Source organism: Rhinolophus hipposideros, assembly GCF_964194185.1.
Source record: "Rhinolophus hipposideros genome assembly, chromosome: 16".
Classification (NCBI taxonomy): domain Eukaryota; kingdom Metazoa; phylum Chordata; class Mammalia; order Chiroptera; family Rhinolophidae; genus Rhinolophus; species Rhinolophus hipposideros.
Genome location: NC_138062.1, coordinates 30,480,491 through 30,500,940, shown reverse-complemented (window position 1 = coordinate 30,500,940; position 20,450 = coordinate 30,480,491). Strand labels below are relative to the sequence as shown.

At 36.6% G+C, this 20,450-nt stretch overlaps 1 protein-coding gene across 5 annotated transcripts in view; it reads right to left on the bottom strand.

The window, feature by feature from the left end:
- MSRA (methionine sulfoxide reductase A) overlaps nucleotides 1–20,450 on the bottom strand; it is a 354,068-nt gene that overhangs the window by 304,697 nt on the left and 28,921 nt on the right. Inside the window, exon 1 of one of the 5 annotated variants that reach the window (XM_081076542.1) lies at nucleotides 14,885–16,614. The exons of 3 other annotated variants lie outside the window; for them this stretch is intronic. In XM_081076542.1, coding sequence (XP_080932668.1) covers nucleotides 14,885–14,897 — 13 coding nt within the window. In that variant the 5' untranslated portion in view covers nucleotides 14,898–16,614. Of the gene's footprint in view, nucleotides 1–14,468; nucleotides 14,508–14,884; nucleotides 16,615–20,450 lie in introns of those variants that run through there. One more of the 5 variants, XM_081076543.1, reaches the window with a different exon arrangement.

Here is a 20,450-nt window from a genome sequence, read left to right as displayed (position 1 = left end):
ACTGGACCTGGAGCTGAGCTGCGCCCTCCACAACTAAGACTGAAAGGACAACAACTTGACTTGGAAAAAAAAAATAGCAGTACACACTGTTCCCCAATAAAGTCCTGTTCCCCTTAAAAAAATTGATAAATAATATCATTTGATGTCAAATGTGGTTCCTTTGCCAAAGTATTTATTTTAAAGGCAGGAACTATACGCATTTTATCTCTTGGTCTAAATTTGTGTTTTGCTATGCTCAACAATTTTAATGCCAAGAGAAAGAAACTAAGTGAGAAAGGGGATGTACTGGTCTGAACCTGGAGAGTTGATCTAATTGAACTGAAAAAATTAAAACCCGTCTCCATCTGTTCAGTACACCTGCTGACGGAGCACTACCACAGGTAGGGAGGAAATCCATCAGAGACCAGTTATAAATAGATTTTTATTTCATCTGCTAAAAGCTTGGCAGCTGAGGTGGGAGGGCTGTCCGCATTGGCAGCCAGGCAAAAGCTCTGAGCTGCTTTTATGTTTAGGTGAAAGGAATGAGGAGACAGAAACCCAAAAAAAAAAACCAACATGAAGTCAATTTCCCAACAACTCATCTGACAACCAACCAACCGTCATTAAGTTTGTTTAAAATCGTGTCGGGCATTTCTGATGAGTGCTGGGGAGATAGGAAGATCAACCCCACCCTCTCGTGAGGATCATACAAAAAGCGGGTGTGCAATAGGCGTGTTCACCCTCATTTCTGTGGCAAAGTGTATGTTCCAACTTCCCTTGTGGCATTTATAAAATTAAATAAAGAGTTGGGAGAGCACTGATAATGTGATAATGCCAACTTGATCGATATGCCATATCTTTCTGAGCAGGTCTATGGAAAGGCTCACTGTACCAGAATATCCATCGGAATAAAACGTGCTCATGGAAAAGGGAAATCAGCTGGCCCAGCCTACACACTACCAGGAGGACTATGAGTGGCAAGGGCTCTCTGGGTCCTTCAAGGGGTAAGTCAGACATAGGAACTCTACCTCATGCCCCCTTCAGCCTCTAGAATGGCACCTCACACCTGGAGGGAGAGCACCCGACAGCATTCAAGGGACGTGACAAAAGAATCTTGCTCTTTGAGTAAAAACGGAACAAATGGATGTCTCGAGACAGGCTTGACGTGACCATCTGGATCAGATACTTAAGAGCGAAACGTCAGAGATTATACTTCCAAACAAGACCCTTGGGGAAGGGGTGTGGGGGAGGGAGAAAAAGAGAAGCTTTATTTCACTGGGGGGGGGGGTTGGGGAGCGCAGGCTTAGGGAACACTTCCTGATGCCCTTCAAGAACATTAAGGACATTACTGAGAAGATAATGACCTGCCATTCCATCGCCACCAAGGACAACAAGAGAAACGGGACTGAACCGTGGCAAGGGAACCCTGGGTTACATATGAGGAAGAATTTCTTGACAGCAAAGGTGATTCAACACCGAGAAGGGGAACTAGAGGCGATTTAGGGATGCTCTCTGGGGGTCTTTAAAAAAGTAGAATAGCTTCGCAACTATGTGAGGGTAATTTAGGTACAGTTCTGCCCATGCCTCTGGCCTTTATCAGTGTTCTAATTCATCCCCCGGCCCAGACAAGACACATTCACCACGGTAAACTCCTGTCACACTCTGCTCCATAATGAGCTCTCTGAAGGAGAATAAGCATTAAGAAAATGGCAAAAGCTCTCTTGGAAGTAAAACTCATTTTTCTTTATTTAAACTGCACGTTGGGTTTTTGTGGTTTTTCTTTTTCTTTTCCTAATACTTACATCCAGAAATAGCCAAACAAAGCTCATCTCGGCTGATCTGTTATTCCTAAGTATTAAAAGGAATCCAGGTAGAAGATTAAGTGTGGAAAAGGTTCTGAGTCTGAAACACATGGAATAACTCATTACGCACCTTTTTACTAGGTGCTGGTTAGCATGGCAAAATGCTGCCTGGAAAGTCTGGAATCTGCTTCTCCAGAGGCTAAGAAAGATTCCCACTGGTTTGGATACAAAGAGGCAAACTAAATGACCTCTAAGATTCTAAAATCCTACAGTCTTTGTTTTGATTGTGGCTATATACTTGGTGTGATGTTTTTAAAAAATCGGAAGTCTCACATTCCAAAAGGTCCATATTCTCTAAACACATGAATTTTTACTCTCCCTCTCCACAAGAGGGAAAGGAGGCTTTTTAAACCAGGACCTCTTCTTCTGTCATACTCATCATTACACTTGATTGAATTTACTTGTGGTCTTTCTTCACCGCTACACTACAAGCTCCACAAAGGTACAAAGTATTTATGTTTTGTCCATCACTGTATCCTTATTACGTAGCTCTAGTAGACACTCAAATATTAAAAGTATGATGATACACTGCTTGAATGAATGAATGAATGAATGAATGAATGAATGAATGAATGAATGAATGGAGGGCAGAGGATTTACCTAAATACACAGTCCCAAGTGGTGTATGGAAGGAGCTACTATAATAGCAGCAATTTGCTCTTCTAGTGACCCCATCACAGAGTGAACAAACGCCAAACAATGGAATAAACAAGGTATTTGGAGGCAGAAGACTTGATTTTAGCCCTAGTGTTGTCACTAACTAGGCCAGGCACTGAGCCTCTCTGAACCTCAATTTTCTCACCTAAAGAGAGAGAGAGAGTCACAGAGCTGCAGTAACTTAGATACCAGAGAAAACAGAGGTTGTCATTAAACAAATGATACTCATTATTTTCACATATTCTTTATTAAAGTTTTCCCTAAAACTTTTAAAAGTGGAGGAATGACTATTGCCAAATGCTTGATTCCAGAGAAGAATTCAGAAAGTAGAAGAAGGAAGAATTATAAAGCTTGGCCCATGAGAAGACATTTAGCTGGTTTCCTTCTGTGCTGTTGGGAGGTTCCATTCACTACACTAAATAGCACACAAACATAAGACAAACATGCACTGAGCGAAGCACAAAGGCCACTGCCCTCAAGAAAGGCAAGTCGGCAAAATCCAGACCAGGAGGCTTGTCCTATAGGTTTGGATTTGCAAGTCCAGTCTTTCATTAGTTATGAATTTCTACCTAAAACTTTACCCTTGGTTATGGCAAACTACCATCCAACAGGCAGTGGTGCCAAATAGCTGATGAACTCAATTTCCTACAGTGTAGTGACGAATGTATACTTTCACACTCAGATTTTAAAATAATATATAATGATTACAGCAGTCACATATAAATAGCAACTGGCAGGGAAAGAAGAGGGAAGGTTGCATGTACAACATCCACCACCTGCCACCAGTACTCCTGGTTTTTGTATCTTCTGTGTGTTCTTTTATTCTGCAAAGTGATTTGGGAGATTAGGTGGGTTTTGTTGAGACAGGACAGCTGAGGAAAGTTGGTGAATAAGTGCTACTTGATTGCACAACAAAAGATACACAAGGAGTCTGTGGCACAACAACTCCACTTGTCCCAACACTTTGAATTTCTTAATTAAGTTATTCTGTAGCAAGAGGACTGGTTACAGAAAGGAGAAAGCACTTACTGCACTGAGATTATTCATTGTATAGAAATCACTGTAATCAGATCAACAGAACATTCTTTCTGAGAACCATTTGGTAACGTTGCTGGTGTAATGGGAATGTGCCCATGTTATTGGAGTGCTGTAAAGGGTTCTGCAAATAACAAAATAAAACTTCACAGTGGTCATTAATTCAGTAACTGGTACTGAGGTACTAAGAATCTGACAAAGATTTCAGCTGACCAAAAGTCTATATGGAAAATAAACTTTATCCTCTGGATATTAATTAAGGAGGAAAATCTGGTGCATTCAAAGAAATATTAGTTCCATCAGCTCTCTCTGCTACATCCAAAAGCATGGATTGTAAGTATTATCATGAAAATCATCTCTGAAAATGAAAGTGTTACAGTTTTTCAAACATATATCATAGTTTATTTCAAAAGTTGCTACAAGGAAAATGAAAAAATAAACCAAACATTGAGAAGATATTTTCAATCCATGTAATAAAGGACTAGATTATAAAATATACTACAAATTAATCAGAATAAAACAAGTCAAAAGAAAAATGTGCAAAGGATATGCTGATACAATGTACAGAAAAGGAAATCAAAACTGTCAATATAGAAAGACGCTCAATCTCACCAGAGGGTAAGGGGGTGGGGGAGATGAGAGTAAACGGAATCAAGTATGTGGTGATAGAAGGAGAACCGACTCTGGGTGGTGAACACACAATGTGATATATAGATGATATATTATAGAATTGTACACTTGAAACCTATGTAACTTTGCTAACCACTGTCACCCCAATAAACTTTAATTAAAAAAATAAAAATTAAAAAATTAAAAGATGCTTGATCTTACTAAGTATTCAGGTCCACAAATAAAAATAACAGAAAAATATTTCCTGACCATCAGATTGACAAAATTTTCAAAGTCTAATACTACCAAATATTGGTGAAAGTATAAATGCAGAGACATGAAAACTCTGATGCCCTATACAGGAATGTTAACTGGTAGAGGCGCTTTGAAGAATAATTTGGCATTATTGACTAAAGTTGACATATTTGGCAATTCAGCTCCATGTCTAGGTAATTCACCAAGAGATCACAATATATGTGTAGAAGACATGCAACTTGGCCATTATAGCACGATTAGCACAAGGCAAAAAACAGAATGTCCATCAACAGAGGAATAGATAAACTAAAATGAAATACTGTAGCACTAGACCTACAGTAGCAACATGAATAAATCTCAAAAATATATATATATATAATTTGCAAAAGGATAGCAACAGTATAAAATCATTTCATATAAGTTTTTAATTATGTAAAACAATAGTTATATTGTTTATAGCTACATATATATGTAGTAATAGTACAAAAATGTGCATAGAAATGGTCTATACCAATTTGAGGGATGAATCGGGCTTTAGTTAAATCCCTAATGTTCTCTTTTCTTTAAAAACAAAACAAAAAAAAGATCTGAAGAGAATAAATATGGCATTTGTTAATTCTGCATAATGAGTAAACGGTTATTCATTCTGTTTTATTCAGTACTTTACTATGTGTTTGGAAGTTTTCCATGATTAAAACTTTTTAAAGCATTTAAAACTACATGCGTATAACCCACCCATCGTCTATTGGTACACAGAGCTGAAAATGATACAGAATTAGGTGCATTATCTTTACCCCTCACAGTCTATGTCTGAAGTAGCTAGACTAGATAATTCTCTCTCAGGTTTGTGTAATACATATCAGTTAAATTGCTTTGAGGCATATTATCTCATTTAATACTCTTAGTAACCTTTGGATTTAGGTATTATGACACCAAGTTTTTAGATAGGAAAAGGCAACCTTTAGAGTTTTGGAGAATTTTCCGAGATCACCCAGTTAGTAAATGATCCAGTCCTGGGGTCCAGCACTGTCATTACTATACCATAGATAACCATTAAGAACCCTGAAAATCTATTATTCTAAAGACATACGCATCACCTTTAAGATCTGTGTTATTGACCTGACACCATAGATGTGAGTTAGCAAATGAAATGAAGTACTTAATGAATTTTTTTAAGCCTCCAGTCAGATGCATGTCTTCTGACTATTGCTAATATATGGATCTCTTCTAAAAACTAAGTTACAAAAGTCTGACGAACCTAGTATGTTACTAATGGGGAAAACGCAAACCTAGAATAGACAGACTTTGCTCTCCTTTTAAAAATGAATTTCTGAAGTCATCATAAAGTAGAAACTATAATCCTGTTTCTTCACTTAAAATCTTTTCTCTGACGTGCTAATGGTAAACACATACAAATCTTCATGGTCTAGTGATTAGAGAGAGCTCAGTCCCTCATTTGAGAATTTGACTATCATTAAATAAGTTGTCAAACACAAGTATCACCAATATAAGCTAAATTTAAGGAATACACAGCTCAGGGACTGTTGACGTTATTTCATCAACTAACTACAAAACTAACAATAAAAATAACAGTATTGCCTATAAGGAGCCTGAACTTTACCCCAACCCAGCAGGAACAAGACACCCATTCCACACCGGGCTGCAAATAAAGGCCAATGAGGAGCCTGGACTTCCACCACCACCTCGCAATAATGAGGGAGTGGTCCCTTTCCCCCTGCTGGAATGATGTCAGAGGAGGTCTGTTAAAACAGAAGATTTAAGTAAGATCCAGAGTCTCATAACATAATACCCAAAATGTCCAGGATATAATCAAAACGACTTATCACACCAAGAACAAGGAAAAACTCAACTTGAATGACAAAATACAATCAACTCATGCCAACACCACGATGAAATGGATGCTGAAATTATCTGACGAGGATTTTACAGCGGGCATCATAAAAACATTTCAACAAGCCACTATGAGCACACGTGAAAGAAATGAAAGAAATCGAAAGTCTCAACAAAACAATAGCAGATAAAATACAATCACTGAAATTAAAACTCACTAGGTGGGATGAAGATGACAGAGGAAAGAATCAGTGAATTTAAAGATAGGAACAATACAAATTACCTAATTTTTTAAACAAAAAAAAAAACAGATTTTAAAAAATGATCAATGTCAACAACCTGTAGGACTACAGATGATCTATCCTTCATGTCATCTGAGTCCTGGAAGGAAAGGAGAAAGACGGTGGGCCTAAAAAAGTACTTGAAGAAGTGATGGCTGAAAACTTCACAAATTTGGCAGAAGATATAAATCTGAGTGAACCCCAGGATACAGCCAAAGAAATACATGCCAAGATACATCATAATCAAATTCTGAAAACTAAAGAGAAGGAGAAAGATTTTGAAAGTAGTGAGAGAGAACAGCTTACCTAGAAGGGAAAAACACTTGGAATGATAGCAGGTTTCTTATCAGAAACCACGGAGGCAGAAGGAAGTGGCACAACATTTTTCAAATGCTGGGGGAAAAAATCGGACTGTCAGCCCAGAATTCCATATCCAGCAAAAATATCCTTCAGGAAAAAAGGGAAATCAAGACATTCCCACATGAAGGAAAACTACGAGGCTGTGGCCAGCAGACCTACCCTAAAAGAACAGCTAAAGGAAGTTCCCTAAACCAGAAATGGTAAGAATGCTAAGTAACCACTTTGTGTAAAAAAAATGAAATGATTATTACATCCCATGATAATGTATAAATACTATTTTATAGTGATTAGACTATTGCCCTGATTAACACACCATGAAAAACTCTATTCTACAAAATAATTTAGAGATGACAAACATGGTGTTTGGGTTATTTCCACAAAAAGCTAGACATCATGAGCTCTTAGTCAAGTCTATAACCTTCTATTTATTATACCACTATCTATGCTGGAACATCAAATTCAACTTACATCATTTCAGCTTACAAGTTTTTCAAAAATGTAACTTGATATGAGTGCTAATACTGTCTATTGATCCAGCAGCTCCACTTCTGCGTATATGCCCAAAAGAACTGAAAGCAAAGACTCATGCAAATATTTGTATCCCCATGCTCAAAACAACATTATTTGCAACAGCCAAAAGGTAGAAACAGCCCAAGTGACCATGGACAGATGAAGAAAGTAAACACAATGTGGTATACATACAATGGAATATTTCTGAGCCTTAAAAAGGAAGGAAATTCTGATGATACATCATGCATGGATCTTGAGGACACAATTCCACTTATATGAGGTACACAGAGCAGTCAAATTCATAGAGACAGAAAGTAGAATGCTGGTTTTCAAGGACTAGGAGTGCAGGGCATGGGAAGTTGTTGACAAATGGGTAGAGAGTTTCAGTTTTACAAGATGAAAAGATTTCTGTGGATGGATGATGGTGATGACAACACAACATGAATGTACTGAACGCCATTGAACTGTATACTTAAAAATGGTTAAGAAGGTAAATTTTAGGTTATGTATTTTTACCAGTTTTTTAAAATTTAATTTAAAAAATAACAATATCTACCATTTATTGAGTACTTAACTATGTACCAGGCACTATGCTAAGAGCTTTGCACATATTTCCTTATTTCTCCTCCTAAGAACCTTCAAGGAAGATAACATGATCTCTATTTTACAAATGAGAAAACTGGAGAAATATCTATTCAGGTCCTCTGCCTATTTTTTAATTGGCTTGTTCTCCAAAGACGACATACAGGTGGCCAATAGGCATATGAAGAGATGCTCACCATCACTAATCATCAGAGAAATGCAAATAAAAACCACAATGAGATATTAACTTACACCAGTTAGAATGGCTATCATCAACAAGACAAATAGTAACAAGTGTTGGAGAGGCTGTGGAGAAAAAGGAACCCTCATACACTGTTGGTGGGAATGCAGATTAAAGAAGCCACAATGGAAGGCAGTGTGGCAGTTCCTCAAAAAATTAAGAATAGAATTACCATACAATCTAGCAATCCCTCTCCTGGGTATATACCCAAAAATTCTGAAAACATTTATCCGTAAAGATATATGTGCTCCATATATCTTATCATATATGTGCTCCATACATATGTGCATTCATTGCAGCTTTATTTAAAGTGGCCAAGACATGGAAACAACCAAAGTGTCCTTCGATAGATGATTGGATAAAGAAGACATGGTATATATACACAATGGAATACTATTCAGCCATAAGAAAGATGAAGTAGTGCCATTTACGACAACATGGATGGATCTTGAAATTATTACGCTAAGCAAAAGTTAGATGGAAAAAGTCGAGAACCATATGATTTCACTGATACGTAGGATATAAAACTGAAAACAACAAAGGAACAAGACAAAGAAAGAAAGAAACAAAAACTCATAGACACGTCACAATAGTTTAGTGGTTACCAGAGGGTAAGGGGGGTGGGTGGTGGTAGATGAGGGTAAACGGGATCAAATATATGGTGATGGAAGGAGAACTGACTCTGGGTGGTGAACACACAATATGATACACATAGATGATGTATTACGGAATTGTATACCTGAAATCTATGTAACTTTACTAACCATTGTCACCCCAATGAAAAAAAACAAAAAGCAAACAACAAAAAACCTTTGTTGAAAAAGAAAAATGAGAAAACTGGGATTATGTAACCTGACCAAAGTTCAACAAATTAAAAATGGAGTCAAAATTTTTAGACTGAGGTTGGTGAGACTGTGAATCCCATTCTCTATACCCCTTGTTGGTAAAGGACTATTTGTTTCAAAGGCACTGGAATAAAGCACTCCTGAGTTTCTGATAACAATTTGATCAAATTTTCAAGTAAGGGCAAATAACTTATAGAGGCTAATGGGAAAAGAGATACAAATACCATTGACGTATGAGATAAAAACCATGGTATCACTAGAGAGGGACTATTCCTTCAAACCCTAAACTGTAACACCACAACATTTCCCATAAAACCTCAAGATACATGTATTAGGCGAATTCTAATCACACAGCGCCAAAAGATTCTTACCTATAAAACAGAAAATTTTAATTCTCATAACATTGTAGAACACAGAACACAAACAGATAACATTTTTCCTTTTCCACACTTGCTTTTAGGGAAATAAAATGACCTTAGCAAAACCAGTGACCAACCAGAGTCATGCCCTGCAGTTGGTGCTATTATTCACATCTGTTGGGTTTCAAAATAAACTCCTAACTTCAGTATTCTCTGAACCTTTTCTTTCACTTTCCCAGCATTTCTACGCACTTATGTCTCCTGGTCCCAGCATGTTCTCTGGAACTCTCCAGTAACATTTCCAACACCATCTAGACACCGACAGTCACATCCTGGAATGCTGCCCCTCCTTCCCCACCCTGGACCCTCTGACCTTCTTCCATTCCTGTTCATCCAATTCCAAGCCTGGATTCACCTCATGCTCCCTCTCTCCAGGGCCACCACTTGCACCCATGTTGACTTTATACCTTCCTCTAGCCGACCAAGGTACAGGGCTTGGGCAAGAAAATGGGGACTGAATTTCAGCCCCCACACCTCCTCAGTGCACACAGTGGTCCTGACTCTGCCCCTCCCTCTCCTAGTTCTCAAAACACCCCTGGAGAAAGACCTAGACAGATGCTGTTCAACGTGCACTGGCCTCAGCAGCCCTTCAGAATGCTTATCATACTCTTGATGCGGGCTGCTTCTGACATTCCAGCCTAAGCCCAAGATCCCACATTCGCCCTCACGCACTCAGCAAAGTTAGTGATAGGACTGAAGCCGGCTATTGAGCAGTACCCTCAGCTCCGCACAATTTTTCCTCACATCTCTTTCTCTTCCTCTCCCCCTCTCCCTCTCTCTCTCTCAATTCCCTCAGCCTTCTTCCCATGCTCGTAAGAAAGACTTTAAACTTGTTAGACCATCAGTTGGTCTGCTCCATGCTTAGGCCACCCCACCAAGGTACAGTGCTGGGATCCTTTGGGGACACAGGGAGAGGGGGAATGCAAGACGTTGGAGGGCCAAGTGGGAGGGACTCGCGCTCAGGGTTATTGTGGACCAGTCAAGTCCTTATTTTATATTGTCTCCAACCGCTACCTGGAATTCTAACTTAGTGACAAAGAATGTGGCCCTCCCCTCCTCCACCCCATCTAAACACATACCAGCAGAACAGACTCAAGATAAAAGCATAGTGCTTTTTGTCTCTCAACCATGAGAAGAAAATTCTCTTGATCAAGTAAGACCCAAGAAGATAATACTCTGGTTTACAACTTGGTTTCTTCTTCCAAGAAATCCTTATTGGGTGGGCATTACGTACCAGTCTCTGTGCTAGGCACTGTTGCTAGAATTAAATGAGGTAACAGGTAAACTATAAAGAGAAATACATTTATCAGTTATTCTTAGCCTCCCCCCTATCTCCACTTAAGACTATGAATTCCTTATGGGCAGAAATCACATCTTAGTATCCCCGATATCCAACATAGTACCTGGCACAGAACAGGTCCGCTAGGAATATTTGTCGAGTGACTTCAGCAGTCCAGATCTACAGCTGAAACATGTCTCATCCCCATCCCATCAGCCACCAGCCCACCAGCCACCAGCCCACCAGCTACCAGCCCATCAGCCACCAGCCCTGACGCCGGCCTTGGCAACCACAACAGCTTCCAAGTTCATCTCCCTGGCTCATGTGACTTGTATCTCCTCTTCAGAATCTACACCTATACCGTCTTTTTATATTAGAAAAAAACTGCATGGAATAAATCAGTTAAAGGCTCATTTATGTCTAGAGTCAATAGGTGTATTGTGCTAATGAGTATGTTATTGAACAAAGCTAAAGAAAAAACAAACAAACAAACAAACCCATAACATTAGAAATTACAGAAAGTAAACTGATTGGTCCATTTAAAATAGACCTCCCCCAGCAAATTTACTTTCTAAGGACCATTCTGGCTTACAGATGTAGGGTAGGGTAGGGTAGGGTAGGGTAGGAAGGGGAGGGGAGGGGAGGGTAAGGAATAGAAAGGGAAAAGGGAAAGGAAAGGAAGAGAAGCGAAAGGAAGGGGAGGGGAGGGGAGGGGAGGGGAGGGAAGGGGAGGGGAGGGGAGGGGAGGGGAGGGGAGGGGAGGGGAGGGGAGGGGAGGGGAGGGGAGGGGAGGGGAGGGGAGGGGAGGGGAGGGAAGGGAAGGGAAGGGAAGGGAAGGGAAGGGAAGGGAAGGGAAGGGAAGGGAAGGAAAGAAAATCACTCATAAACAGGCCATTGTTTTTTACATAGCAGCCACATCTTTGAAAGTCCAATGATACCTACTTTGACATATGTAAAATCTAGAATGTGAGCAGTGGTTTAATCTTCCCTGTTCAATTTCTTCCTCACACCATTTGAATTGCTTATTTTACACATCTGTCAGAAGACTTGAACTACTGAGGCTTTTTGGCCAATAAGACACAACAACCTAAATAATGGTAAAACAAAGTCGTATAGCTATACAGGCTACAACTAATCTCCTGATTTTTTTAATAACACTCTATAATATATATGTTATGCAATAAAAGTTAACATATTTTAATCTACTGAAATAAATCTTGTTACAATAGTGCTCTTTTCTCTCTAGGCTTTTGTACATATACTTTAAATCTATTCCTTCCGCCATGTATATGACTTCCTTCCCCATTACCCAAAATAACTTCATCAATAAAACATTAGCATACATAAGTGGGTACTCAATAAGCATTTGTTTAAATGAATAAATGAGTGAATAATTATAAAATGCTGGACTAAAGTCCCCTGAGAGGTTTGCATTAATTTATAGAATTATATGTTTATACGCTAGGTATATACATCTAAATAGGACTTAATAATAGGCATCAAGTAGCAGTTAAATATTAACCCACTTCTGTCCTAATTCTACTTCAAAACATTATGTAATTCAAACTACAATGAACATATGCTGAGGTAGAATTAGTTCATTTATAATCATGAGTATTTACATACTTTAAAATAAGATTTGAAATATTAATACTAATAGGAAAATAATGAATAACGTAAATGTCAATGTTTTTGTAATATAAAAGTTCTAAAAGTAAAGAAGAATGCATTATGTTAAGCCTACATGCACGTGTTTTAAAATGTAATCCACACAATTTCTCAAAATACCTTTAAAAAAAGGTTGTACAAAGGAATGTCTGTTATACCCAGTTAACCAGGAGCATCTTAACATGAGACTTTTTTTCATTTTAAGATATGTAACAAGTAGACCAGAGAGAATACGTTGGTAAGAAATTTTATTGGGTATTACAGCTAATATTTATTATCAAATCTTGAGTCTAATACATACTACAAAATATAGCTTTACCACTCTTGAAAAAAAACAGACTCTGGGTGGTGAACACACAATGGGATTTATAGATGATATAATACAGAATTGTACACCTGAAACCTATGTAATTTTACTAACAAATGTCACCCCAATAAATTTAAAAAAAAAAAGAAGTACAAATTGGCGGTTATAAAAATAGTCATAGGGATGTAAAGTATAGCCTAGGGAATATAGTCACTCATATTGTAATCACTATGTATGGTGCCAGGTGGGTACTAGGCTAGTCACGGTATCACTTCATAAGTTATGTAAATGTATAATCAATATGTTGTCCACCTGAAACTAATATAATATTGTCTGTCAACTGAAAATAAAAATAAAAAAAAACATTTCTTAAGGTATGTTCTGACACCTTTGTTTTTTAATTGACTTATTTTTTATTATACTGTTAGAAAATAATTGGACATGAAAGAGTCTGGATATAAAATAAGTTTGTTCTTACTGAGTTCGCTGCAAAGAAGTTAGGAAACAAGCTAGCAAATAATTCTTTTAACGTGCAGGGCCAAAGGTCTTCAATAAACGAACGAAGTTGTATATTTAGCAAACCTGGTTAAGAGGTAAATTAAAGTACATAAAAATCGGTAATAAGACGGTCACTATTAAAATGCAGCTCAAATTTAAACTTATTTACTGAACTTTCTTTTTGTGTCACATACTGTTGGTTTTCAGCACAGGCGTACATGATCCTGTGATCAGTTCAAAAAGGAAGCCTGTGGCCATGCAAAACATCTCCTTCTCCAGTGCCTAGCAGCATTGCCTTTTATGTCTTGGCGTCCATTTTAGGAGCATCAGCCGAGGTGGTGGATAAAGAAGCTTATAAAACAAAGGTTGTCATTTGGCAACCCACATAACCATTAAGTGATTTCATTGTATGGAAGATCAAGATGGTGATTAGTAAAAAAAAAAAAAAAAAAGTTGAAGGAAATACTTAATCTTAACTATGCAAACACCTTTCGTAGATTTCATATATTTTTAAATAGTATTTATATATTAAATGCCACTCTCAGAATTGCTGTCATGATAATACTATAAAAACCATTTCAAACAATTGATTATTGAAGGCGCACAGTAATATAAAGCTATAAACAAACAAAAAAAATTTTTGTGAAAGGATTAACAAATCCACGATTACATACTCAAAACAAAAGCATCCTGGAGCAGTCTTTTATACTGTCCAAAATGATTAGCACTTACGTGAATATATATGATTTTCCTGTATTCTTTTAGCATATAAAGTAAAAAGAAAATATAATATTACAGAAAGTCAGAACCTCCTACAACTCAAACTTTCTTCTTTTAGAAATAGAATACTTACAATGAGGGTGGTCCACAAAAATACGTGCCTTACTGTTAACCTCTCCTACTACAATGCTGATTTTTAAGAGCAGAACTATCATAATCCAACCATAACCGGGCCTAATAGGAAGTATGTATTGTTAAAGAAATTGGATATAAAGTATATATGTAAGTAAAATACCGGGTAGTACTGAAAAGAAAATCGATGAACTTTCTATATTTTCCTTCTACTTAAAAACATTTTGAGAGAGCCGAGCTATAGTAATCGTTTTATGATACAATCAGCTAAACATAATGCAATTTTTCTCCATGTATTTCAAGCACAACTTATCCAAAAGATTTAAATTTCTATGCTCTATCATTCCCAGCCATTTTTGCCAACATCATAAAAATTACCTTTTACCATTTCCTTCTCACAATGAGAATTCCCTAATCGCACACATCTTTTAGACTTAGACACCTCCCCACCCACCTCCCCACCCACCTCCAAAAACTGGTTCAGAGCAAAGACACACACAAAAATAATGACCAAGCTCACATTTCTTGTTTGCCCTTCAAGCGAAGTCGGGTGTCTTCAGCTTGCCTTTCTGGTCTTCAGTGTTGTCACTCATTGCTGGGGGATGTACTTTAGGACAGCACGAAGCAGCAGAAATAAAAGCTGTTGCTTTAAGAAAACGTTTTCTTAAACACATAGATAAAACAACTTTTACTCTGCCTTCCTGGCTAGGTTGCATAAAATCTTAGAAAGCTTCCTTGAAAAGTGAATGTCTACAAATGGGAAAAACAAAATAAAATAAAATCTAAAAACTTACGTTCTGAACACATTCCGAAGGATGTCTGATTTGATTTGAAAGCAGGTTTGTATTGTTGAACAAACTTTTATTTTGTAGAAAATTAATATCCTCTCTAAATACAAATTTGCCTTGCCATCTTCTACATTAATCCTGTCTCTCATGGTATAATCATACATGCAAAAAATCAAGTACAGTATTTCCCAAATGCATGGACACTGTGGAAGCTTCATTTTGAAACAGGCTTTTATTTCCCTTAATACTGGTGACTAAACGTCATTATATGTACCAACACTTTCAAATAGCCCAAGAGACTTAAAAAGCCTTCTAAGTTTGAAAACCAAAAAGTTCTGAGTTTTTCTGTACCCCAGGACGGTTTTCTTTCCTGAAGCTCAAGCCGAGAAAGCAGACAAAAGAAGCTGATTTGACTGAGCTGTGCCAAGTCTTGCCTTTTTTTCTTTCCTCAGCTCTCCCTCTGCCTCCCTCTCTCTCTCTCTCCCTTTCTCTCTCTCTTTCTCTCTCTCACTCTTTTGCTCCCAGTATGGCAACCTTCCGAGCAGTCTTGGCGGGGGTCCAGCCTGTGCCAGTCTGTCTGAATTCTTGTCTCCAAAAGATGTCCTTTGCGGATCAATTAATACATCTGAAAACAGGAAACTGCGGCACGGTACCGAAATCCTGGCACCAACAGCATCGACTTCTGCCAAATCACCTTACAGATTTCATGGTATCCTACCTTTCATAATCATTACTAACATGTTCCCAGAGCAATAATGAAGTACTAGAAGCCATTCACTGCTCAGCAATAAGGAATCTGTTCCCTAGAAATGTCCATATGCGACATATGCACAACCTGCAGTTAATCAAAATTCTCCTGTGAGAAGAGATGTACGTAACTTTAATAAGCACCACATACTGTATTTCTTTTTACAAGACTTGCTTTCTCTTGCCGTGCTGCAAAGAATCATGGGAGAATAGAAAAGGAGGCATACAGATTAAAATTAAAACTCTATGCCCAAATAAATCATGCTTTACCCTATGGGAAAAGAACAGTTCTGAATGATCTGCAATTCCTATTATTAAGGAAACTCTAATAGAAACTGTATCTATCCAAAATTTTACTGGAGATGACGGAAAGGAGTTTTTTTCAAAACACAAATATCAAATAAAAGAGAAAGAAAACAGGGTGGATTTAGTAAAATTACATGTATTTTAATATTTTTGAACCTCAAGTTTCATAGTCACTTGTTTACTAAATTCGTATGTTTACTAAGTATAAATAAATACTGTTAATTTTATTTGTAGCATGCATATCTTTTGAAGTAAAATAGCTGGTCTGCGCTTTCACACATCTATCTACACGTCCTTTGTGGATCAATTAATACATTTGAAAACACGAAACGGGGGTACATTACCCAAGTCCTATCACCAACATCATCAACTTCTGCCAAATCATTTTCTGCTATTTCATTTAAGAATTCTTTTTACCTTTGATGCTTGAAAATACAGAACAGCTACACTCTATAATCACCATGGTTTCATAGAAACAACCCAGAATAATAGGTTCTAGTCCTTGGCTCTGTCTCTCTAAATTATGTAAAAGTCTCAAATTGCCCAATCTATATAACCCTCAGTTCGCTTTTCTATCAAATATAAAAATCAGTGACTTCCTCCTCTGTGCTCCAAAAATACGGTTTATACTCAGTACACCTCCACAGCAATTGTATAGCAGTTAGTTGAGTATGTGTCCTCTACCATTCAAATGTGTCATCCTCACAGGCAGGACCATCTGTCACTCATCTAAGAAAACTGAAAGTCTTGCATAGATCTTTTCATATGCAAGTGCTCAACAAATCTATTAGGTGAATGAATTATGGCAATGGATCACATAACTATCACTCTAAAGTTTCATAAAACGAAATATGATAATGAAAAACAAAACCATGTATTACTAAATCATAAAATTGATAGATCAGAGAAATGCTACAGAGATATAAGGGTTGAATTAAAGCACTAACAAAAATGTTCCACGCTATCCTTTCAAATAGGGATGGTGAAACATGGGCAGGATGACAGGGGGTTTGCATTTTATAATAAAATTATTAGAAACTAGAGACAAAGAGAGAATCTTGAAAGCAGCAAAGAGAAGTGACTCCTCACACACAAGGGAGCCTCAATAAGATTAACAGCTGATTGCTCATTGGAAACCATGGAGGCCACAGGGCAGTGGATGACATATTCAAAGAAGAAAAAAAAATCCACCAAGAATTCTACATCAACAAAACTCTCCTTCAAAAATCAAGGAAAAATTAAGACATTCCCAGATAAACAAAAACAGAGTTTATTGCTAGCAGATCTGCCCTATAAGAAATATAAAGGAACTTCTATTTCAGGCTGAAGTAAAAAGAGATTAGACAGCAACTCAAATCCACATGAAGCAATGAAGAGCACAAATAAAGGTAACTATAAAAGCAAATATTAAAGACTGTGTACACGTATTTTTTGTTTGTAACACTTTCTCCTATCTGATTTGAAAAAGTAACAGCATAAAGCAATAATTACAAATCTGTCTCGATGGGCACAAAATGTATGAAGATGTAATTTTTGACAGCAGGATAAAGGAGGGATGGAAAGTACTACGTAGGAGCAAAGTTTTCTATACTATTGAAATTAAGTTGCTATTAATCTGAATTAGATTGCTCTAAATTAAGATGTTAACAGTAATCCCCAGAGCAACCACTAAAAATAAATAAATAAATAAGAGAATTAAAATGTTACCATAGGAAAACAATTTAAAATATTTATTTACAACAAAAGAAGGTAGTAGTGGAAGAACAAAGGAGAGAAAAAACAAAGATACAGAGAAAATAGCAAAATGAGAGATGTAAATCCAACTTCATCAGTTTTTAAATTAAACTTAAATGAACTAAAGACTCCAATTAAAATCCAATTGGCAGGATAAATAAAAATAAATGATATAACTATATGCTGTCAGCAAGAGACACATATTATATTCAAAGATACAAAAAGGTGGAAAGTAAAAGGATGAAAAAATACATACCATGCAAACAGCAACTATAAGACAGTGGAATGGTTACACTAATATCAGACAAAATAGACTTAAAGACAACAACTGTTACTAAAGATAAATAAGGACATTCTACAATGATAAAAGAGTCAATTCATCAAGAAGATACAACTTATATATGTATATATTATAAACATATATAAACGTACATGCATATACATTATATATGTATAAACACATACACATATAACAAAAGAGCATCAAAATACATAAAACAAAAAATGAAGTAACTGAAGGAAGAAATAGACAATTCTAGAAATAGACAATTCCCCAATAATAGTTGAAGACCTCAATATTCCACTTTCAATAATGGGTAGAACAGCTATATACTGTGTTTCCCCGAAAATAAGACCTAGCCAGACAAACAGCTCTAATGCGTCTTTTGGAGCAAAAATTATATAAGACCTAGTCTTATACTATAGTAAAACAAGACCAGGTGTTAACGTTAATTTTTGCTCTAAAAGACACTTTAGAGCTGATTGTCCGGCTAGGTCTTCTCTTCAGGGAAACATGGTAAAGGATCAGCACAGAAAGAGAAGACTTGAACAACACTACAAAACAACTAGATCTAACAGACGTTTCTAACAACATAAAGCAATAATTATAAATCTATGTTGATGGGCACACAAAAGAATACTCTACTTAACAACAGCGGAACACATTCTCAAGTGCACACAGAATATTCTCCAGGACAAAACATATGTTAGGCCATAAAACAGGCCTCAATAAATTTGAAAGTATTGAAATCATACAAAGTATTTCTCCAACTATGATGGCATAAAAGTAGAAATCAATAACAGCCTAAAAAGATTAGGAAAATCACAAATATCTGAAAATTAAGTAACACTCCTAAATAACCAATGAAGAAATAATAAAGACTAGAGTGGAGATAAATGAAATAGCGAAAACAATAAAGAAAATCAGGTAACGATATTGCAAGAAAACTACAGACCAATATCCCGTATGAATATAGATGTGAAAATTCCAAACAAAATACTAACAAACTGAATCTAGCAATATGTAAAAAGGATTATAAACCATGACCAAGTGGGACTTATCCCAGGGATACAAGGTTGGTTCAACATAGAAAAACCAATCGATGTACTATCACATATGAATAGAACAAAGACAGAAAACACTTTATGACCTCGGTAGACACAGAAAAAGCATTTGGCAAAACCCAACATCTTTTCATGATTAGAAACATATCTGCATTATAAAGAGCACTGAAGAGGGAGTAAGTGAAGGTAAAATAAAAATTTTTTATTTTTCTTATTTTAAGTGATCTAACAGATAACAGTTTGTTCAAAATAATAGCAGCAATATCCTCGATTATATCCTTTGTGTATACATGTGCGTGTATATATACACTTATGCATGCTTATATATAAGTGTAATGAATGACAGCGATGATACAAGGGACAGGCAGGACAAACTAGGATTATTTTGTTATTACCAGGTACTCACACTACTTGTGAAGTAGTACAGTGTATTTGAAATTGAATTTCGGTGAGTTGCAAATGTTTATTGCCAACTCTAGAGCAATCATTTTTTAAAAAGTAAAAATAAAAGATACATAATTGATACTGAGTAAGGAGAAAAAAATTGGAATCATATAAAATGCTCAGTTAAAGCCACCAAAAAGAAAAAACGGAGAAGACAAAACCAGGAACAAAGAACAAGGGCAACAAAATAGAAAACAGTAACAAATATGGTAAATATTTATGTAATTATATACCAATAATCATTCTAAACTTCAATGCACCAATTAAAAGACAAGACATTGTCAGAATGGGTTAAAACATATGTCTACAGAAAAATTTGTACATAAATGATCATAGCAGTATTATTCATAATAGCCCCAAAGTGAAAACAATCCAAATGTCCATCAATTGTATGTAAACAAAATGTGGTCTATCCATACAATGGACTAGTTATTACTCAGCAACAAAAGGAATTATTATTATTTAAATATCTCCCCAAATCCTGACTCTTCCATGTTTCTTCCTGGTGTCATAACATAAAAGATAAATTGCCTTTCCACAAAGCTCTAATATGGAATTGTGGTGGCCATTTATCCTAAAGCCAATCCAAATTATAACCCCTCTTTTTCCCGTCCTCTTCCCTTCCCTACCCTCCTTTTCCTCCCTCCCTCCTTCTCTCTCCTGTCTCTTTTCTCTTTCTTTCCTCTTTCTCCTCTCTCCACTGTCCACCATTACAAATTTAATCATTACCTGTATTCATTTATTTCTTGTCAGTATTTATTAAGCACCGCTTATGTGCAAAACATAGGGTTAGAAGCTTCAATGAACACAAAAATGAAATAAACAAATGGTAATCATGTAATAATAATAACCATGACAATAAGCACTTTTACAGTCATTAATTCATTCACTCCTCACCCAACCTTTGGAGAAAGACAGGTCATTTTACTTTATGGATGAGGAAATTTACATCAGACGAAGTTTTGTGACTTGTGGAGATCATCAGATACATATCTAG